General features: G+C 39.9%; 1 protein-coding gene across 1 annotated transcript in view; it reads left to right on the top strand.

Moving 5' to 3' along the window:
• TLN2 (talin 2) overlaps positions 1 to 23,655 on the top strand; it is a 183,990-nt gene that overhangs the window by 46,156 nt on the left and 114,179 nt on the right. The window contains exons 13-25 of the mRNA XM_024199754.3: positions 1,145 to 1,258; positions 2,189 to 2,297; positions 3,001 to 3,209; positions 4,655 to 4,753; positions 6,646 to 6,813; positions 8,659 to 8,953; positions 12,720 to 12,886; positions 13,773 to 13,901; positions 16,503 to 16,616; positions 19,453 to 19,566; positions 21,445 to 21,579; positions 21,994 to 22,122; positions 22,993 to 23,095. Coding sequence (XP_024055522.2) covers positions 1,145 to 1,258; positions 2,189 to 2,297; positions 3,001 to 3,209; positions 4,655 to 4,753; positions 6,646 to 6,813; positions 8,659 to 8,953; positions 12,720 to 12,886; positions 13,773 to 13,901; positions 16,503 to 16,616; positions 19,453 to 19,566; positions 21,445 to 21,579; positions 21,994 to 22,122; positions 22,993 to 23,095 — 1,885 coding nt within the window. The remainder of the gene's footprint in view (positions 1 to 1,144; positions 1,259 to 2,188; positions 2,298 to 3,000; positions 3,210 to 4,654; positions 4,754 to 6,645; positions 6,814 to 8,658; positions 8,954 to 12,719; positions 12,887 to 13,772; positions 13,902 to 16,502; positions 16,617 to 19,452; positions 19,567 to 21,444; positions 21,580 to 21,993; positions 22,123 to 22,992; positions 23,096 to 23,655) is intronic.

Below are 23,655 nucleotides of genomic sequence, written 5' to 3'. Positions count from 1 at the left end.
TGAGGATGCACCTATGGTTAAACCTATATTACCCCTGTTGGCTCAAATGTTACTGGTCAACATACTCCATTTTTTATATTTGCTTGTAAGTTTCTTCTCCACCCTTTGTGTTCTAATATTAGCTTACCCTTAGCTCTGTTTATGAAAGATTTATGCAAATTAACACAGTATTAGCAAAAACTATCCCCTCTGTCTGAAAGTAGAGAAGTCCCTGAGTTGCTCTGTCAAAATGTGGCATGGAGCATGAATGCCTTTTCTAATAATAGTTTTATGTGCAATGTGGAAAGCGCATAAATTGTTCCAGAAACAAGGTGCTCTGTAGATAGGTCAGTCATATTAGCAAAACCTTTGTCTTCCTACTTGAAGTTTCTAGGATTTTGCAGTTCCCGTGACACTGCTGCAGTTTGGGGGGAGTTCGTGTTCTCAATCAATAGCAAAGAGTTACTGTACTGAAAAGCTTCCCCCTGCTTAAAGAAGCTCATCCGGTTTTCGTCTCCTGCATGGGAGCTGATCAAGTTTCCCAACGTTGTACAAGTTTGAAATAGGGCAGACAAGTACCTTGGGAGGTTGCCTGGATTTGGCTGTCGCTTCCTTTCCTATCTTTTCTCAGGATTCCTCTTCCAGGTTTGGGCCCAAAGACGTGCATCTGGGAGCCAGGTGATACTAGCATGGTCCATTAATGCTGGAAGTTTCTGAGCTGCCGTGGGTTAGCCACTACTTAATACATACAGTTTAATGGTTCCTTAAAGAAGGGAATCAAAGACAGTGAGGAGATAGGAAGCTAATTAATAAGTGTTGTCTTGGATCTGGCAAGTGGACCTGTTAACATTGACAATGATGTGTATCGGCTGCTTTTTTTTTTTTTTTCTTTTCTTTTTAGAGCACTAGTGTAATGCTTAGAAACCAACCTGCCCGTTCAGGGTCTCTGGCAAACCCATACCATTCATACCCGCACAAGCATTCTTTCTGTATGACCCAGGAGGAGACTACGACTAGAAACAGAGCAATCGAAATAAAATTCACCATTTACACAAGTCCAATGATTTAATCTCATTTACTTAGTATATACCAGAAAACATTTCAGATTCACCTAAATCATCACTTGCAGCTTGGCAGACACTAATTTTCCTTGTCTATTTCACAGACCTCAGCACAGCAGGCCTTGATGGGGACTATTAATACTAGTATGCATGCTGTTCAGCAGGCACAGTCCGACCTCAATGAAGTTGATAACCTACCACCTCTAGGACATGATATGGTGAGTTAATTCATGTGATCCCTATAGGGATTAATCTAAACGGCTTGAGTTATTTATTTCAGAGTTTATTCATTGTCCCTGGATGTAGATTTATATCTCAACAGCTTTATAAATAAGATGAAAATCCTTGTTTATTTTAAGGAATCTGTGTAAGAATATCTTGTTCTGTTTGACTCATATTAACCTTCTGAGACTATACACCGTGGACCCAGTTGTCCTTGCCTGCACACCTTTGCAATCACATTTACTTTAATGGATCTACACGTGTGTGTGTGAGACTGGAAAAAACTTGAGCCAGTAAATCAGGGGGAAACTGCTGCTTGGACTGTTGTAGTAAGTAACTCCAAAGGGAAGAAATTGAAGGAGTGGCTGTAAAGCAAAACCAAGATGCTGAAGAAGGCACAGCTTGTGTAGTGATAGCTCATGACCCTAAAGAAGGGTGGGTGTAATCCTGTCAGATACATCTCAAGGTTTCTCACCTATTTTTGGCTCTAGACATTTTTGGCTCAAGCCTATCTGTTTAAATATTCTTACGTGGCTTCTTAGCTATAATTGTTAATGAGATATGGAGCTGTCAGCTTTGGAACACCACTTTGGATCCAATTTTGGGGTGGAGTAGAGCCAATAAGATTGGTGAGTCCCCATGATGAATCAGATGACGATCTGTGGTCCTCCATTGTGCACCATTTTGACACCATATTTATGGCGTTCACCCAGAAATCAGAGCGGTCAACCTATGATCTTGCAGTTACTGTAAGGAAAAACTCTTATTTCAGCCTAAAAGCTTAGCTGATGCCATCTGCTTCATTTAAAAGGCTTCTGAAAGAATCAAGGGCCTGCAAAGAACTTTACCTATTACCTTATCTTGAGTTTGTTTCACTTGTAGCATGGCATTGCAGTCCTTAATACTCTGATGTTGTTTCTTTCTAGGCATCGAGGGTATGGGTTCAGAACAAAGTTGATGAATCAAAACATGAAATTCACTCTCAGGTTGATGCTATCACCGCAGGAACTGCCTCTGTTGTTAACCTCACAGCAGGTAAATTACAGGGATTGGACTTTGCCAGGCTGCTGTTGTGTATGTACCAACCTCTTTTCAACAAGATGGAGGCTGCCCAGGAGATGTTCAGGAATATGTTTTCCTCCAAATACACAAATGGCCTTTATGACGGAAACAGACCTTATTGTCTGTTTTTTACCAGTGTTCGTGCAGAATCTATTCACACTCCCCTGATAAAGATAAAACCTAATATTTTACTCGCCTCAGGTAATTGAGAGTAAAATGGGTGTTCTGAAGTATCATTTATTGGCCACTCCTAGAGCCAGGATATTTAGTTTTGTGGACAAATGGCTTGTTCTGGTCTGTCTGATCCTGTGTCTTACACAGTTTTTCAGTTTTTCTCTGAATTGTAGGTTAGGTATAAGATGTTTAAAGGCAACTAGTGTTCAATACTGCATTTCTTTGGGTCCCGCCATATAGTGAATATGGGAGAGGTAACTGAAATTGTGGGTATTTTACTTACCTGGACAGTTGTGAAGAGAAAATATTCCATTAGAACATACATATGTCATATCTATGGGCAGGAAAAGTGGATAGTAGATGCTATATTTTCAAAATGATGCCTGAATTATGTTGCCAAGTCTTCTTTACTCCCTTCAGTTTTACTCCTAATTATCTGACCAGAAACCAGCTTGTGCTGTACTACTTGCTTCTGCACTTATCGTTCCCTTCACTTATACAGGTGACCCAGTTGACACTGATTACACGGCCGTGGGATGTGCGATCACAACCATCTCTTCTAACCTGACTGAGATGTCCAAGGGTGTGAAACTGCTTGCTGCCCTAATGGACGATGAAGTTGGAAGTGGGGAGGACCTCCTGAAAGCTGCTCGGACTCTGGCAGGTGCTGTCTCGGACTTGCTGAAAGCGGTGCAGCCCACCTCAGGAGAGGTGAGAATATGGACACAAGTAGTGAGCTCTCACAGGCTCTCCTTGGCTTAAACGCATTCCCCTCAATTAAAGTGTTTGAGTATAAAGCATTTATCCAGTTAACCAGAATGGCTCTTTCCAGGCTGTGTGTCTTCCCAACCCTCTCCTGCCACTGTTTCCCCTATAATCCCCAAGAGACTATCCAAGCACTTCTCCTGATTGCTTTCTTTGTGTCTTCCACATACCTCTGACTTCATGCCTTTAAGTGCGGCGCCTTGATCCTAGAACAGCCTCCCAGTTAATAGTCACCCAGCTGTTTCCTCTTTCATATATCAGCCAGCTGTTTCACTATATTGTATCCACACTGTTGTATCCAGTCATGCCCTTATATTGTAAATGGCCCAGGTTCAGTGTCTGATGTTGTATGCATTATCTGTTGTCAAGTGACACATGTATTTATAGGAATTAGATTTTCACAAGTTGTTTGAAAAGCCTTCTGGTGGCCACTGACGAGACTCTGCTATCTGGCTAGTATTGAAAAATCAAGTCACTGGCTTTGATTCTGCACAGTGCCAACTGCAAACAGCCCCATTAAGATGCTAACCCGTCTTGAGGGGTATATTTGAGTGGTTGGGGGGCTAACTTGGTAATGTGAACTCTAGGAGCAGAGATGGGGAAATTGATTCAGCCCTAAAAATCTTGATCTGTATATTCTTTATCTGCCACCTCCTCTATTCATTCCTTATTTGTGGGAGGATTTTTTTTTTTTTGGTGTGGGGAGGCTGTTTTGATTTTTTACTTTTTAAGTTGAGGCTATCCGAATACACAGTAATATTCCATTCTGTATTTTTATTGGACGTGTTGGGAAAAAGTGTTACCACTTTTTTCTCTTCTCTCAAATACTATAAAAACTCAATTACAAGTTACTAGGGAAGTAAGTGGGGTTGGTACCTGATTTTTTTTGTCTTTAATATCAGGGTTGCATGTAGCAACAGATAAAAGGAGAATGAAGCTACGGTCTCCATCAAAATTTTATGGAAATAGGAAATTGTACTGACCAAGACAGAATTTAATATTTCAGACAATCTGGTCTGAGTTTGTGTCTGCTATCCGTTTGCCCTGGATCTTTGCAGTTTTAAGGCAAAACCAGAAATCTGTGACCACTTCCAAGCAGATGGCAATAAAAGCTCTCCAACACATACCTTTCCGTCAGCTGCTATGATGATGTTTATTAAAGCTGATCAGATTTCTTCTCACAGTCAGTAACATATTGATACATGTGTCATTAAGATGCTGCAGGATAAATTAAGTAGGAATACGAAAAAGTAAGAGTACTCCAAGAGGTATCTTGAGTAGAGATTTCAGTGGTATTACCCTGAATACAGTAATGTGGTTAACAAAGGTGTCTTGAGAGAATTACAGAGTTAAAGAAAAACGTATTTGCTTTTCATTAACCTGTTTTATAGCCTCGCCAAACAGTTTTAACTGCAGCTGGAAGCATTGGGCAAGCCAGTGGGGAGCTCCTGAGACAGATAGGAGAGAATGAAACTGATGAAAGATTTCAGGTAAGGTCATGTGAATTGCTCACTGCCAGAACCATGCAATTCCACAGTGGAGCTTGCTATTGTATGTAAGGTTCACAGTAATGTTATCCTATGTCTGTATGCAAGTCTTTTGTATTTCACTTTGATTAGGTGAAAAGATGTCTGTAATTTTGTCCAAAATTTGAATTGGTCCAAATCTTCAATAGGTTTAAAAGTTTAGTTTGATTTTATTTCTCTCAACACTTTCCTCTTTCATCCAGCTTAAGAAGATGAATATTATCAATTAACACAGCATGTTTCCTATGTGGATTAATACCCCAGTCATCCATTAATAATTTAGAACCATTGTTGTTAAATGCTCGATAAGAAATATGCCCTGATTGTTTTTCTTGGTGTCAAGAACAGGTTTTCCTTAGAACGAAAGGGAAGTAATTTACAACAGCAGATAGAGTATACTGTATGTGAGACATATCCCAACAGAACTTAATAGCCAATTTAAACACTTATTCGAACAATAAAGCTGTCTGTGTGTTTCAGTAATGTTGTATTCATAGTCCAATGCCTATCACAGCCCCATGCATCCTTACTTGTTTTATGGAAGAGCCTAGACTCTTCAATCAGTATGAGGGAGCCCTTTACCTGGCCTTTTAGTCCTTTTAGATATTTTTTTTTTTTTAAATAACTTGCTGATTTCATGAGACTTAAATGATTTTATTCTGGACCACAGTAAAAATACAGTGCGCAAAATACATACTGTCTTCTCTCATGTGCAGTTCAGACCATTTTAGTACTATTTGCTTATACAATATGCTTTCAGTGAGTGGTAGAACCATTATGATTGTATAAATCCAATATTTTTGGACCTTTAGACAGCAGTGTTATTTGCCAGTGCATTGATACAGCAGGTTGTAGTACTCTCCTTGAGTACCTATTGCATTTAGTAAACACATTAATTAAAATGACATTGAAAAACTACTGATGTAATGTCCAAGAAGGCATGCTGCTTAACAAAATAATATGGTTATTTTGGAGGGTCTCAATCCGGCTCTGGTTGTATCAAAAATAATTGAAGCACATTGATAGCAGAATTTTAAATGAGGTTGTGTATTTGAATTATAGCAATACAAGTATTAAACCACTTTGACAGCTTCAAACAACCAAATGCATTTTTCTTCAAGAATAAATCTTCTGGAGCTGGGGCCTCTGAGGAGTTACAGCTTGGAGCCAATATTTTATAGTGTAAAAGAAAACTCTACTAGCAAATGGATAGCCCCCAGCCACACTGTTTGCACCCCTTTATAAATTAAGGTTGCTGTGCCATTTTCTTTTGCTTTTCTATACAGTGCACTTTGTATTGAATACGCAGTGTCCGATACCTGCCCATAATTAGTTATCATTTTGAGATCTGAAATCTTCAACTTTACCTTAGGTAAAACATATGGCTGTAGATCACCACTTACCCAGTGAGATCAACTCAGGTTTTGAGTGTGCATATCTAGTAACTAACTTCACATGTTCTTACAGTGATGCATTCCCACATGTCTACACTGAGATTACAGCTCTAAATTGCACTTCAATATACTTTGTGGTATGGAGTCAATATCTTGCATTTGGCTATCACAAATCCGAAGTGTGTAGTTCTACCCATTCCCAAAAGGTGCTCTATTCACTCAGATTAATAACCTGTTTTCACAAAGCATTTCGACCCTGTAAGCAGGCCATGTGTAACAAAGAACATTTCTGGATAATACATAGCAATATTTCACTGGGACTCTACCATAACTTCCCCTTTGTAGATGCTTTGAGTCTTCTTAAAATCAGAATATTCTAGTTTAATTTTAAGGAATCCAAAATATTGACGCTAATGAGTATTTCTGACTGCTTAGGTCAAGTTTTGTCTTTTGTTTTGCCAGGATGTACTGATGAGTCTTGCCAAAGCTGTTGCAAATGCTGCTGCCATGTTGGTGTTGAAGACTAAGAATGTGGCTCAAGTTGCTGAGGATACGGTCCTGCAGAACAGGGTTATTGCTGCTGCTACGCAATGTGCACTATCCACCTCTCAGCTTGTGGCATGTGCCAAGGTAAGGCTCGTGGTAATGGGGTTCGTGAAAGGGGCAATGCATTGTTTCAGTATGTTACACGCTCATTGTTTACAGTCTTCCCTGGGTGTATTGTTGATATGGTTTAATCAGTTATCCCTGAATAGCCTGGAGTTAGAGCTCCTACAAAAAGATGAAACTATGCAAAGATATTTAGGGTTCTGTCCCCAAGACACCTTGGATAGTGCCTTGTTTCTCAGTTACCCTCTCTTGCAGGTGTTGATTGCTGCTGCTGTGAGCATTTCACAACTTGGCCGGGGGTAGTGATTATTTAATGAAGCATGTCCTGCCTTCTTTTGTTTCCCCTTTGGGCCAGCCCAGACTAGACAGTTTCTCTAGTGTATCATTATTAAACAATTGCTAATTAGTGTGTTTGTGGTTTGGCTTCTTGTTAGATTACACTGAACATCAAAGGGCAGCCTTTAGAATATGAAGTGCTGCCATACTATTCCAGAGGAAGGTCCGTAGATAACTGATATGGCCTGCTGTATTGCTAATATTGATAAAAATGCTGAAAATATTACTCTGAGAAACACAGCTTGCTGTACAGTTATGTGAAATGTTTAACGAAACCTATAACCAGCACACGTTCACCTGCATTATTTTCATCATAACTGAAATTCAAGCCAAGTTTGCCGAAAGGTTTGTGTTCAGATTTATGTGCTTTTGCATCATTTAACAGTTTCTGATGTGAACAAAGAGAGACCCATCAGTTTTGCCTGTGTATTGAGAGTTGGCCTAAGGAAAATACAAAGGAGCTCCAATTCACAGAGAGCAAAATCTCAAATAGAATCACTGTGTTCAATGTGGCTCTGTTTGGAGAAATGTTACTGTTTTCATCTTAAAACTTAAAAGCTTTAGCATATGAAAATACAAAATATTTGTGATCTGCAGGGTTGGCTTTCTTAGGGTTTCTCAGGGATAATTGCTGTTGGAAAATGAGCATTCAGATATTGTAGAACACCCAAGAAGATTATAATAAAATTAATAGCCAATTTGTGGTATTCAGTTTTCAGTATTTTCTACTTCATTGCTGTGACTGCTGGGCTTTGTATAATGAATATGTGAGATCATTAACTGGATGTGATATTCTGACTGCTTTTATATTTCCACAGGATGGCACAAGGCAGTCAATGTCATTTTTTTCTTTTGTGGAAATACACCCATCCAACTTCTTTCCTTTGCCTGTAACTTACTTGACATATCTGAATGATATGGACTGAATCTGTTGCATTATTAGAGCACATCCATGGGTTGCTCGGCTTGGTAGTTTGTACTTTCAGACACGCAATTTTCTTATCTGTTTTTCCAGGAGTTATTTTTGGCTTTAGCAAAATATTGGCTGACAGTGGAAGGCTTTGCAATACCAACTTTAATTAAACTTTAGTAAAGGATCACAGTCCCTATGATAAGCTTTCTTCAAGTGAAGTTCTAGGACACAGAGCTGTGTGAAATGACTGCAGCTATCTTGCCAGAATCTGCCCCATACCTGCCATTCAGAACCAACTTCATGTATTTCTCCATTTGTTCAGTAATCCAAAAAAGTCTTAACTTAAAAGGGCAAGGGCATTTTTAACCCTTTGATAGCCTCCAGTGGTAATCATTTACCAGCCGCTACCATGCTGTGGTATGATATACATTACTAATCTCTTTTCTTACAGTAGAAGATAACTGCAGTACCTCATGCTGTGGTGTGGCAACTGTTAGTAGGTGAATAAGCTGTTTTCTGAATGCCAAGGACATAGATATGTCATCTTTTAGCAGTGGACTGGTAATTTCTGGCCTGTTAAATCTTTTCTAAACACCGTGTTCTCTCTCTCAATGTAGGTTGTGAGCCCCACTATCAGCTCTCCCGTATGCCAGGAACAGCTGATCGAGGCTGGAAAACTGGTGGATCGTTCAGTGGAGAATTGTGTCAGAGCCTGTCAGGCTGCCACAGATGACTCTGAGCTGCTGAAGCAGGTCAGTGCAGCAGCCAGTGTAGTCAGCCAGGCCCTGAATGACCTCTTGCAGCACGTCCGTCAGTTTGCAAGCAGGGGAGAGCCCATTGGACGCTATGACCAGGCAACGGATACCATTATGTGTGTCACTGAAAGCATCTTCAGTTCGATGGGGGATGCTGGTGAGCTGCTTTATCTTCATACTCTTTCTAAAGGGGATATTACTTTCATCTGACTCAAGTTCCCTCCGACATATACCCGTTTCAAGTAATGCAAATCAGAAATCCTTAATGCTTGTGATGCCCATAGGCTTGTGCTCCCATGAGCAGTCATTCTAACCACAATATTAAATCATTAAAACACCCGTAAGTGTGCATTGGGGGAAGGGGGTTCCTAAATTATATAATGGATGCATATGGAGCTCTGCTAACACAACTAATATCATGCCTGGAAAATCAGGGGATGCAGTGTATATGATGTCTAATGTCTTGCTCGTTGTGTTGCAGTGCTTCACATCATGCGAATATTATAGCAGTTTTGTATCTCTAAATGTGAATACAGCCTGTTAAAGTGCTCAATCAGCAATTTTATTCTTTGCCAGTAATTAGCTCCCTAAAGATTTATTTACCTGACTAGACTTAGCAGGCAAGAATTTTGTTTCCATTATGTGCTTGGCTTTTATAGTGTAGCTTTTGAACCCTTAAGCTCTTTGTTTAAAGAACATGGCCGCTGGAGCCAAACCAAGCAGAGGCCTAATGTTTGATGAGCTTGACAGACAACTCCATTATAGAAATGTGAAATGTTGAGAAACCTTGGATAAGGTTACCTTGGATAGTGTTTATATACAGTTCACAGCCATACATGCATGTGATGCTTGTCACATTCAAGGGTACAATCCAGACCAGTGAGAGGCTCTGTCACCACCTGCCCTGCAACCTGGGGTGCCTCATGATGCTTTGCTGTTGTCGCTCCCAGCCTGGGCCGTTCACAAACAGCCAAACTTCACACAGGTCACACCCTGAGTGTCTGTGTATAGCTGCAGCCCTGGTCCAACAGCTCTGACCCCAGCAGCCTGTCAGCCACACTCCAGTCACACCCTGGCTTCCCCCAGCCTTGGTTACTAGTTGCAGGGTGACCCCAACACACTCCTGGTTCTGAATTTTCCCCAATACGTGTGTTCTGCACTGTCTAGCCCTATCCTAGGTACTTCAGATATATGTCTGTTGCCCCTGTGTAAAGGGTCAATATTCAGCAGTTTGCTACTTCTACTGAGTTACCCAAACACTTCAGTTTAAACACAACACTGGGTTAGTTTTTGATTAAAAAATAAAACAAGTTTATTTTATTACTAAGAGAGAGATTTTAAGTGAGTACAAGTATAAGGCATTAAAGTCAGAAATGGTTACAAGAGAAATAAACATAAAACACTTTCTAGTAACTCAAAACTTAAGCTAGATTTGGTTCAGGGTAAAATCATTTCCGCAGGTTCCCAGCGGCATTGCTGACCAAATTCTCAGGTCAGGACCTCCCTGAAAGTCAAAGGGCTGGTTTCTTTGTCATCTTAGGTAAAAAGAGAGAAAGAGATAGAGAGCTATGGAGAGAAAGAAAGATGACACTTGGGGTGTTTTTGCCCCTCTCTTTCATAATCCAATCACCCTTTGAAATGCGTTTTCCTGAGTGTCATCCTGTGGTAAAGTTCTCTCCAGCTGCTGAGGAAACAGACATTCTCATAGTCAAAGAGGTTCCCTAAAATGCAGATTGATCTGTTCCTGCCCCCCTTCATTGCCAAAGAACGGGCCACTTGACAGATGATTTGCCAATTAACCTTGATGACACTTGGCTAGAGGCATTGGCTTGTCCTTTGTCTTTGAGGAACTGATTTACCCTCTCTTGCTGTCCCAAGGACCCTGTTTACTACATATAGATATAACTGAGGTAAACACACATTTCTTTGTTTAGGATGGACCTGTTTAACAACTTCTGCATAGTCAGGGCTATGTGGGTTTGATGACAACTTTGCATATAATTCATAATTTCACATATAATAATATACACACATTTCACCATGATATTATTAACCAGTGAGTTATTAGTTTTCAAATGATGCCTCACAAGGCATATTTTGTTCAAAGATTATTACAGTAGTGTGCAGGGTGTGAATACAGGGATGCATTTGGTCACGGTGCTATGCTAGGTTTTTAGTATAGGCTATTCACATTCAAACAATTTGTGGTTGTATTTCCATTCTGAATTTGTCTGTCTTCAACTTTCAGCCTTTGGATTGTGTTATAACTTTCTCGGTTAGATTTAAGGACCTGTTACTAAATATTTGTTCCCCATGTAGATACTGTAATGAAGTTACCCTCTAATCTTCTCTATGTTAAGATAAATAGATTGGGCTCTTTGAGGCTATCATTTTAAGCATGTTTTCTAATCCTTTAATCATTCTTGTGGATCTCTGAACACTCTCCAGTTTAACAACATTCTTCTTGAATTGTGGGCACTAGAACTGGACACAGTGTTCTAGTAGCAGTTGCGCTAGTGCCAAATATAGAGGTAAAATAAACACTCTGGTCCTACCTGAGATTCCCCTATTTATGCATCCTAGGATCACATTAGCTATTTTGGCCTCAAGGTCACACTGGGAACTCATGTTAGCTGATTATCCACCACAACCCGAAATCTTTTTCAGAGTCACTGGTTCCCAGGATAGAGTCCTCCATCCTGTAAGAATGGCCTATGTTCTTTGTTCCTAGATGTATACGTTTACATTTAGCAATGTTAAAATGCATACTGTTTGCTTGCACCTTGTTTACCAAGAAATCCAGATTGTTCTAAATGTGTGAGTTGTCCTCTTCATTATTTACCACTTACTGGGTTACCCTTTATTCCTGGTAACTATGGGGCTTTTTTAAGTCCAAAAATTACATGTCAGAAGATAGCTGTAAAGGTGCAGTGAAATCTGTTACTTTTATTCATATTCTGTTCCCGACTGGAGGAGTATGCTAAGAAGGCACTTCCTCATAAATACCATTGTTAACGTCCTACGGTATCTGAGAAATCCCCATGGCAGTATGGGAAGCTTTGAAAATTTTTTTGCATGTCAAAACTACTTTGGAACATATACTGTTGAGACTTCTTAAACACAACAGTAGGCTTTTGAGCTAAGCACCTGCTGCCTTTGGTTAACCTTTGGGGAAAAAAGGGAGCCAAACAGTTAATCTGGAAGCTTCAATGGATTCACTTTGCTTTTGAGTTTGGTGTAGTACCAGTTATATTAATAAAGTAAGCGTATTCTAAAAATGATCTGCATCCACTTCAGAAACAAACATCCCCATTCGACCTCTGTGCTTGACCATGAGTGATGCATAAACTCATTGTGTTATCACTTTAATTTATACCTATTTTCAAGTTTAAAACCTAACACTGTTACTAATGAATTGGTACTGAGTCACTTCTGCCAGAAGTGTTAAATTATTCTGTACAGTTCAGTAAAATAGGCTTCTTGAAATGCATTTGAGGAAGAAGCAAGAAAAGGGAACCTATGGTTTCTCACCTATGCGAAAACAAATCAGTAGTATTGTTGTGAAGGGGTGAAATACTCGCCCTATTGAAATCAGTGGCAAAACTTCCGTTGACTTCTATGGGGCCGAGACTTCACCTAAGGCATGTAGGTAGAATTAAGTGTATAATTAGTGTTAAGCATAGTGCTATGCATGTTCATCCTACTGCATTTCTTGTTAGTCAAATGTTATCAGTTTCCCATGATCAGTTGTGTTGATCCAAAACTGTGTGTTTAAAGCTTTTGAGCAATGAAGTATCTACTTGTAATTTTAATTCAAACGAGGATTTCAGAAAATCTAATTTTATTGTAGTCTTAGGGGATTTTTGAAACTGAAATTTAGATAAAGGTGAAGAAATTCAAAACTTAACTTGTTAATATTGTAGGTGAAATGGTGCGGCAGGCCAGGGTACTTGCTCAAGCTACTTCGGATCTTGTCAATGCTATGAGGTCAGATGCTGAGGCTGAAATTGACATGGACAACTCTAAAAAGCTTCTAGCAGCGGCTAAACTTTTGGCAGATTCTACAGCTCGCATGGTTGAAGCAGCAAAGGTACCTACCAGGAAACAGTGAACTGAAAAACCTGAAAGGCACTGAATATTAACTTAATTCTTCATACCTGTGCACAAACATGAGTCATTATGTGTAGTTAGTAGGTTGTAAATAGGAATTGTTATAAAGCAGAAACCGTTGGTTAGCCTATGAATGTTTGGGTTGCATTTGACAACTTCATTGGGAACTTTAACTAAAAGTCCAGTAGACGTATGCATATTAGTTGATCCATTCTTTCTGGATTCCAAAACTCTTTCATATTCTTTTGGTGACTTTACTGACCTGATAGATGTATATGTCCTTGACTTACTAATACTTTTTCAGGCCTTAAAAAGGGAAAAACTAACATGTCAAACTTAAGTCCTAATTCAACATTCTGATAATCAGATTATAACTACCAAAAGTCTTGTTAAATTGGGAATTAAAAAGTGAACTTTAAATACTGTGATTATATAAAGACTGTAATTGTTAGAGCACAGATAATACACAATTTACAGAATAGTAGTTCCCTACTATATGTGGAGTTTTAACATGTAGTTGCCCAGTAGAAGTAAATATTGCCCTGAAGAACAATATTTTACATTGACACTGTGTGGGGAGTAATGGAGCTATGTGGTTTAATACGCTGGACTATGTACCGAAAGTCTGACTGCTTTCTTCACTATATTTAACATGGTAAGCAGTAACCTGCACCTACAATGAATTTCTACCTGAAATCATGATGATTGTTGAAACCTCCTTCTCTAATTCATTTTAGAGTGACGTTAATCCGTAGAAAACAGGTTGATCAGATAGAGGATAATGGGAATTAAATTCCTTGTATATTTTAATATGTAGACATGGACATTTTTTGAAGATTTGTATTTTACTCGCAACTCCTGTGCAGGGGGCTGCAGCAAATCCTGAAAATGAAGACCAACAGCAGAGACTGAGAGAAGCGGCCGAGGGACTACGGGTTGCCACGAATGCAGCTGCTCAGAATGCCATCAAGAAGAAAATTGTCAACAGATTAGAGGTTTGAAACCAAACTCTCTTGATTCTATTATTTTACACTTCTTTAATTATGCAAACCCATATCTGTGTAGGCACATTCCAACAATTATAAATGCAGACTTTAGACAAAAAAATCTCAAGTTCCCCATAAGAAATGGACCTAAACACAGCTAATATGGGGCACTTTCATTTGAAAGTTGCATTCCAGACTGAGCGTAGTGTGAATTAACTAGTTTGCATATTAAATGTTTTATTAACTTGCAATAGTTTAGTTGTCAGTAACAAACAGGCTGGAGGGATTTTTGTTATTATGGGACTGCTGTATTCATTCAGCCATTTTATTGGTGGTGTGATCTTCAGGGTAAATACAGTAGAGTGCTCACTGTTTCATTTCCATTTAAATAATTATCCGTAGTCCTGTGATTTGTGTTTTTTACCAAGTATTATTTGAGATTTTTAACAAGAATGTGCAACAGAACTTCACTTAAACTGCCCCCAAAACACATCTGATTGCATCACAACTAAACTCTAAAGCCACCCAAAGAAGCAATGGATCAGAAACAAAGTTGGAAGCAATACATAATAGCCAGAGGTGCAGCAAAGGAAAAAGGGCAATTTGTTGTACTGTAGAGATGAAATTCAGCCTACTTTAATCTTCTAGAGACGTCTGACCTTCACAATTGCAAATTAAATGTACAAAAGACTGGGCGGGTGAATCTCTTAGTTACTGGTTTTCAACTGTGATTTTACAATAGTCTGAAAATGATTCTAGTGGATTAAGACGAGACCAACAAGAAGATCTGAGTAGATAATCTTCATCTGGATGTGTATTGTATTAAAACTACTGTGTCAATGTAAAATGAGAGAATCTTGAGTAATTTAAGCAGTGACGCATTAGAATGAACTTTTTAGCTACATTATAAGAAACGCTTGTAGAAAATAAGGTGTTATTTTTCTGTAAAAATATCTTACTGTTTTCCCCTCTATGAGTAATCTGTGTCAGTAATAGTTTAGATGAACTAACAAGCTCATGTTCAATGATGGATGTATTTATTAGGTGGGTTAATTAAGGAATGGTGTTAAGAATAATGTTAAGAATATTGTTCATATTGGAATGTATTTGGCAAGAGGTGGAATTTTATTCTTTTGGTAGAGAGAGGTGTGTAGAGAGAGACCAGTAATAAGATTTCTTACTATTTGAGTTCAGGTTCTCCCTCTGTATTTTTAGACCCAAGCAAACTCATCCCTTCATGTCTTCCATGTATGATCACCTTAGTGTCTTACCTTTTTGGCCTTGAGCAGTCCCAAGTAGAACTGGTCCTTTGCTCCCATGAGGAATGCTTTTCAAGGTACATCCATGATTCTGATCTTTGGACTGCTAATGTAGCAATGTGGACTGCTCTATTTATCCTCCTCTCCTTTTATTGACCCCTTATATCCCTAGAGCTAACCCCTGCAAGTTGTTCCACTCCATAGGCATGGTCTCTTCCGTGGTGGTGCAATTTATTATTGCCAAGTGACTATATCAGTTAGCAGAGTATTGAGCAATCAAGATGTCAGTGACAAATCACTTTAGGTTAAACTCGAGAGAGAGTTTGCAAACGTGTCGACATTGTTTTTAAACATGGTGCCAAGTTCTTCTTTGGAATCTAAATCCAGTTTGTATTACTAATTTCCTTGATGTGTTTTGCATATTGCAGTTCCATGATAGTTGAATTCGAAACCCTTGCAGTTGACTTTCTGCACATAACAGACAAAACTCTTACTACTTCAACCTGCGTCTTAATTAAAATGCTATGGATGAGGGGAGAGGCTCCTTTGAAAGAATTCCTGAATCCACACAAACAGCTGGACTTTATTCCTAATGCTTTAGATCAGTGGCTCTCAACCAGAGGTCTCAACCAGGGGGCCACCAGCAGGTTTCAGGGGCTCCGCCAAGCAAAGCCAGCATTAGATTTGCTAGGGCCCAGGGCAGAAAGCCAAAGCCCCACAGCATGGGGCTGAAAGCCTGGATCCCCAACCCCCGCCACCCAGGGCTGTAACCAAAGCCTGAGCAACTTAGCTTTGCGGGGGCCCCCCATGGAATGGGGCCCTGGGCAATTGCCCTGCTTGCTACCCCCTAACACTGGCCCTGGCTTTTATATGGAGAAAAACAGCTATGGCATAGGTGGGCCGTGGAGGTTTTTTTAGCATGTTGCGGGGAGCCTCAGAAAGAAAAAGGTTGAGAACCCCCTGCTTTAGATTACTGTGGGTCTTCACATCTCATTCAGCAACATGTCATTATGCTGTAAGCTATTTTAACAATAGCTCTTCAGTATTCCTAATAAGTTTTTGCAATGAAAGACTAACAATGTGAAGAAGGAAGCTCTTAGAATGTTTATGGTGCCAGGTGTTTTTTTCCTTTGTTGTTAGAAATGTACGGATTGATAATAATGATCATTTCATTTTTCATCTGGAGTGGAAAGTGACAGAGTTCTTTATGGTAAATTAAGTCAAGGGGAGGTAATGACTTCACAGGTTCCAGTTGCTAAATGCAATAATGCCTATTTTATCTGTTGTGTTCTCTACATTACTCAAGCTTATACCAGTTCAGCCTTTTAACTGTTTTTCCCCCGCTTTAAAGTTTGCAGCTAAACAGGCAGCAGCTGCTGCCACTCAGACAATTGCAGCCTCTCAGAATGCCGCCGTTTCCAACAAGAACACAGTAGCCCACCAGCAACTTGTCCAGAGCTGCAAGGTAATATTTCCTAACAGAGGAAGCAGTCACTTGGCAGATAATCTGTAGTCTGTGTCCCTTTTAATGCAGTTAATTTCTTAGGAAACTGAAATTCAGCTCCCTTGATTTAATCACTTTGTGCCTTTGGACAGGAATTCTTAAGTTGCCTGTGTCAGTCTGACTCCAAAGCATTTGATTCTAGTTCCGTTGCTGTACCAAATATAACACTGCATTTACTTCTAAGAATGCTTTTTTCCTGTTTTGTTGCCCACAGTTAGTTAAAGTCTGTTAAAGTCAGGGAAATGTTGTTTTAGAATGTGTGCAAGGCTGCAGGGTGCCTTGTCTAATGTAGATGCCTTTTACAAATGTTTAGGCAGTACCTATTACAGAGGATGAGCGGATGTGAATATTTTTTGCAAATATCTCCAAAATGCAAACCTGCTGCAAATGTGGCATATTTCTTGGGGTGTATGCTGCAGATAAATCAGCAATACCCTACATGCAGAGTACATCAGGCAGAGAGGTGTTAAATTTGATTATAAACTGGATTACTTTGGGGGTTGCCTTGCACTGAAAGAGTAGTGAACTGACAGGAAGCCTTCACAGCCAGTTCACTGTGTAGGAACCACCCCATGGTGAATCGCCTTCAGAGTCTGTATGCTTTTCCAGAGCTGTCTAAGGAGCATTGCTTGAAGTAGTGTACTCAGGGGACAGATACAAAGCCTACAGGAACTTAATTAGGCCTTACCTCTTTTTTGTTTAAGGTCTTAATTGATCCTGACTAGAGAAATAGGAGACATTGTCCCTTTGTAGTGACCAGTGGAATTAGGTGTAACACTCATGGCCAGTGGCTGGTGTTTATTAGCTGTGCCCCCAGCATCACTTGACACAGCAGAAGTACAGATCTTCTACCCTATTAGTAATCGGTATCTGTGTCATGCTTCTTGAACTGAGTGTGGCTGCTAATCACAATATGTGTATATCGCCTCCCTGAAGGCTGTTCAGGGGGAGGTTTGTGTGGTGGAAATTCTTATACAGATCTCATGAATATGAGGAATTATCACTTGTGGCTGTCAACTTGTGCTTTTCTGTTGTGCAGTACAAGAGATTTAACTTCATGCCAGATAAGTGGCTGCGTGGTATCATGTAGGCCAACTGGCAGACTGCTCTTTATGGTCAGAGTTGGTATCCAGTGAATATTGTACAGGTGGGGAAGGGAAGGTATGTCTCTGTTCTCTGGGGGTGCTCCAGTACAGGTAAGGAGGTTGTATCGCAGTGCAGAGTGCAGCTGCCCAAGAGCAGTACTTTCCTTCCCTTTCCTTGGTCCATGGACCTGACTTGTCTAATTTAGATTGTAATCACCTTGAGCACCTTCTACCCGTGTGTAAAGCACCATGTTCACGAGAGATGATATGGAAATGATGAATAGTAATGAAATTGGACTGGGGTGACGACTACTAGTGAAATTTCTGAATGCTCTATTTTAACACACTATAAAGCAAGGCTAGTGGCTTGTGGTGTAATGAGAAGAAATCCTTCCCTAGTGTACCGAGACAACATGGATAGCAGCTTGATACTGTGACCCAGGTTCACCTTGTCACCCTACATGCAGCCTATACCCTTAAATTCCCTTTCCAAACCAAATTGTAATGAGACCATAGTGTTGGGTTATGGGATTCCAGATTCACTGACGAGTAGGTTGCTGAGAGCACAGAGCTGTGATATGCCAGAGGTAAGCACATGGAGACGCCCTCACATTTTCCTGATTGTAAGCCAGAGCGCAGAGTAAGTCTCTTGACAAGAGACTGTTCTTTTGTGGTTTAGCTACAGCTGGCAGACTAATTTGTGCTTGTGAATAATGTTGCTTCAAGGCCCCTAGAGAAATAAGAAATCAAGTGGAGTGCAAAAGAGCCTATTCTTCTACTGAGAGAAGCTATGCAGAAGTCAGGAACACTGCCACTATAATAGACATACATTTTCAAGTCAAAGATCCCAGAAAAAGACATTAACACTTACCAGTTGGCTATTAAGTATATTACCTTCCACATTAGAGTTTTTGAAAATTTGGTAAATAAAAGAAGTAGCTTGAACATATCTCAAAGGGCAGGGCATACAAAAGTTGTCTGGTAGGTAGATGATATTTTTTTCAATAGGATAAACTGCCTTTTGCATTTCTATGTGTTGACTGCTGTTCATTCAAGTTTAACTTTGACATTGATTTATTATACAGCAGATAGAATCCTCTTTTGAAGTCTCTTCCTGAAGTAGAATACCTCAATTTTAGGAAAACATTTTTGGAGACTCTATTGGAGATAAATCATGTGAACACGAGTTGACATTTGAATAGGGGTGAGAATACATTTTTAACAATATAAATTTTCAGAACATTACAACCATACTATAAACATCTTATTGGAAGTCAGATAAAAGTAAGGTGAGTACCAAAGGAGAGAGTTAAAGTTTTCTTGAAGCAAGAAGGGTGCTTGAAAGATCTACACAACTAAGCAATTTGGAGTGTAAAACAGTAGTTTAAATGTCCAAAACAAAACATTCCTGAGTCAGTGAAAATATCTCTGATGAACCTTTTTTGTTACAGAAAAGTCTTAACCTTCCTTTATAAACTAACTTATAGAATTCTATAGGAAGAGTCAAGTTCTTCAAATACTGTAGGAACTCTCCTAAACAGTCAATCTCAGATTTATTAAGTTCTGTGAAATCCTAACTATTGTCTACAGAATCATATTGGTATCATCCCTTTTAAATTCTGTAGGTCTCTTCCATAGGATGTGAGGCTTTGTTTAGTACTGAATGAGTTTTTAAATTTAACAATTAAAACTTGCTCCTTTGTTGCCGACAGAATGTTGCTGACCACATTCCTCAGCTGGTGCAGGGTGTGAGGGGAAGCCAGGCTCAGGCAGAAGACCTCAGTGCTCAGCTTGCTCTGATAAATTCCAGCCAGAACTTCCTTCAGGTAAACTGAATCAAAGAAATTCAGGAGATTTTTTTTCCCTCAAGAGCATCTTGTGGGTCTTGAATTGTCTTCACTTTGTGGAGTGAGAAATTTGCATGTCACATTGGAAGGACAAATTGAGAGCTCTGTGTTTAGTCATTGATTGTGGTAAGGAGAACTTAGTTTGTCACTGGGGCAATAGGTGTTGCCACAACTGCCCTGAGTTTGAGCCGCAGGTAACACAGGCTACTGTCTGTTCAACTTTCCTTGAACGTGTGAAAATGTGATACACTTTGCGCTGAGACTGGCTACTGAAAAGGAGGCTCAATTGGCAAGGCAGTGAAAATGCCATGAGTGTCTGGAACCTTGCCTGAACTAGAGCTCTTACACATTCCGCTGGAGCTGGATATACCATCATTGTACAGTTCCTTAGTTTAGATACAGCCACGGTGTTTCATCTGGAGTTCTCAAGCCCTTTATAAGGAGGGGGAAGTGTCACCCCTGCTTTTCAGATGGCTTTCTGAGGCACAGAAGTGATCTAACTTAATCAAGGTTTTGAGGAGAACCCAGGTGATGAGCAATAGTCTATGCTTCCTTCCAAACACCGAACAAAAGATAAAGGGTGGTGTTAATAACAAAGGGCCAGCTGTTGCTTCAAGATAAATGTTGGAACTATTATTGGCACTTAAAATAAAATCAGGAAGCTCTGTATACTGAAATGTTATACATTTTTCAGATTTGTCAGGCACTCCCTTCTGTCTTATGGGGAAGAAGTGAATCTTTTCAGTGGTCACTGTCACCACTTGGTGGGGTATTAAAAGTGAAATAAGGCATTGAGTCTAATTCTACTCATGTTGCTGTCACAGGACTGTCTCAAGCTGTGGTCTGGCTTGCATAAAATCAAAAATCACAGGTGCTTTTCTCTTTTGAGAACTGCACATTTTATTTTCCTTCCCTGAACACATTCCAAAGCACAAAGGAAAAGAACAAAGCCCAGAATGACAAATCAAGTCCGCCAGCTTCCTGTGTTTAAAACTGCCTCCACTCAAGCTCAGGAGCTGTTTTTCTCTGTGCTTGGCCTGATTGGTGCCAGACCTAATCAGCCTCACCTGACCTGCCATGATGTAATTAGGGCAATTATCCCCTTTCTGTTCTGACTAATTTGTCATCAAAGTACTCCATGCAGCACAGGAGCACCCTGTCACAGTTGCTCACCCATATGGTCCCATTGAAGTCACTAGGACTACTCACCTTGTCTGTTTAAGTACTTGGGGCCCATGGAGATGACATAGTATTGGAAGGTAAGCAAGATGTGTTATCCGCAGATCCTGTGCTGGTTTATTATTTAACTGATTTTTTTTTCTGTTTACTAATATTGAGAAGAAAAACATTAAATATTCAGAAATGTTGCAAGAAATTACAAATGTACCATGTATATTGTCCACGTATGTCTGTGTAAACATATGCACAACTGGTAAACTGTTCTGTTTAAATATTTAAACTCCCTATTATTTATTTATTTATTTATATTACAGGAGCCCCTTAGAGGCTCCAGTCAGACATTGGTACCCATTGAGCTAGGCACTGTGCAAATAAATAAAGCAAAGACAGTGGCTGCTGCAGAGATCCCACTGCTCAGGATTATGACAAGGCACAACATGTGAATACACGAATCGGGATTGGATAGGGACAAAGCATAGGTAAAACTGGATGCATTTGCAGTGGTCCTAGTAGTCAGGTGGCTGACAGCCTAAACAGTGGTAATGGCAAATAATGGCAAAACTTAGTGTCCTAAGTGTTCTGTCAGTTCTAGACCTAGTTTCATATTGGAAGCATTTATACAAGGTTATAGGCGTGAGCTGATGAATCACAACGCATTCTTCTTTAATCTTTAAATAGCCTGGAAGTAAGATGGTGGCATCCGCCAAAGCTGCAGTACCTACTGTAAGTGACCAAGCCGCAGCAATGCAGCTAAGTCAGTGTGCCAAGAACCTTGCAACCAGCTTAGCTGAGCTGAGAACTGCCTCCCAAAAGGTGGGTCAATATCCCTTTTGAGCAGTTAGAGGTTAACTGTGGCTTACAGCACCTGATTTTGTAAAAGCTTGTGTGCAGTAGGAAATGTCATTTGGAAATCTGTATTCATTGCTGTTCTTTTAGCTCTATTGATTGTGAGTTAATCACCTAAAATGAAATTGAACGGTGCTAAATATGTCTCAGTTCCCTTTGTGGCTCTGGACAATGAATTCCTCTGCTGGCAAGCTAAGTATGTTGTGCAGTAGTTTTGTATCCAAGATATGCAGCATGCCAAGATGACCTTTGGTGTCTGCATAGTCTCTTCAGAAACAGATAATCTTCCAAGACATGATCACTGATGAATCTTCCCGTTTTTGGTGGTAGGACAGTTGCTTAATGATCCTAACGGTTTCTGTTTGTCTATTTTCTGGATAGGCTCATGAAGCATGTGGCCCTATGGAAATTGACTCTGCTTTGAACACAGTCCAAACACTCAGAAATGAACTGCAAGATGCTAAGATGGCCGCTGTAGATGGACAGTTAAAACCACTCCCAGGAGAAACGGTAACTGGTGGGGCAGAAGAGGCTTAGCATGGTCATCATTTAGGAATTCTGTCCCATAACTTGAGTGAGCTGTTGTTAAAATTCAGTTTTAAGGTGTCACTGGTAAAAGGAGTCAGTCACATGATTGGCTGATGCTCATTCCAATGGCGTTTTACACAGATATTCTTCCAAAATCCATTCCCAACACTATGCAGAGGTGCTGGAAGTAGGGGTGCTGGGAGTGCTGCTGCAGCCCTGGGCTTGAAGTTGTTTCCATCATATACAGGGGTTACAGTTTGGTTCAATGGCTCTGAGCACCGCCACTATACAAATTGTTCCAGCTCTGACACCAGGAAACTTCCTTATGCCAATAAGAAGCCTATCCTCTGGCTGAAATAACTTTTGGAGGCAGGGCCTTCTTCCCTAGAGTACTGAGAAAAAAATTCAGCTTTTAAGGATGCTGTCATAAAGATTTTTAAGGTCTTTCTTTCCTTTGTTTAGCCAGTGCATTGTAATGAAAAATACACAAGAGCTCATTACTTGATTTTTATTTTTTTTACCTTGGGCTTAGAGAGCAAAATATGTTCTTAAAAAACACGTCATTATTTATACTGCTAATTATTAGAACTAAATTTTAAAGCTCTAATTTTCTTCTCATTGTGCCTGCTATTTGCTACCTTCATTTCATTCAACTTGTACAATGAAAATGTGCTAGTCAGGGTCTGAGACTCACTAATGCAGGGCAGCAAGGTGTAGGTTTCAGTAGCTGAGGTGGATGCTAGTTTGGATGGAGGGAGGGAGGGGGCGGGAAATCTTTCCATTGCTCTTGGAAGGAAAATGTATTTTAATTCAGTTTAAACAAAGACTGTTATCTCTTGAATATTTTCACAGCTGGAAAAATGTGCGCAGGACCTCGGAAGTACCTCTAAAGCTGTTGGTTCATCAATGGCCCAGCTGTTGACTTGCGCTGCTCAAGGCAATGAGCACTACACAGGTACTGTTACTGGAAATTGCTAATGAAAATAAGACACTTTGTAAAAGGAGATACCAGGTTGCAGAGGCTGCTGTCTAGCTGTGTATATTCAATATAGGTTGGGGCTTCTGTTAATTAAAAAAAAAAAAAAAGGCAATCCAAACCTTTTTTGTGGAGGAGCTAGCTCTTCAATGTACAATTAAACGCCACGTGGTTTAGAGATTAGTGTTGTGAGACCCCAGTTAAGCTGAAAATGCTGCGATGTGCATATTGAATAGTTGAAAGCACTTGGGTTTTTTATGTTCTGTGGTCCAAAACACACCCAAGTTGTGTTGGTTAAAACGGTGCACCCCTTACTGCATGTTCTGAATTTACGTGTATCATGCAGTTAGTATCTCTAATTCATGCATCAGATTTGCATAGTAAGGGATAAAGCCAGTGGATGACGTGGATGCACGATCTTTCCATATGTGGTTTTCCACAGTTACTCCAGCTCGCGTTTTGTGTGCATTATTTTAGGGACTGAAAAGGTCTGTTTCTAAAAAGTATTTACATTTCTGTTTTGGAAAAGGATGCCTACA

Source organism: Terrapene carolina, unplaced genomic scaffold, assembly GCF_002925995.2.
Source record: "Terrapene carolina triunguis isolate 2854851 unplaced genomic scaffold, T_m_triunguis-2.0 Scaffold67, whole genome shotgun sequence".
In the NCBI taxonomy this organism is placed as follows: domain Eukaryota; kingdom Metazoa; phylum Chordata; order Testudines; family Emydidae; genus Terrapene; species Terrapene triunguis.
The sequence above is the reverse complement of the archived record's forward strand: the minus strand, read 5'-3'. Positions and strand labels throughout refer to the sequence as shown.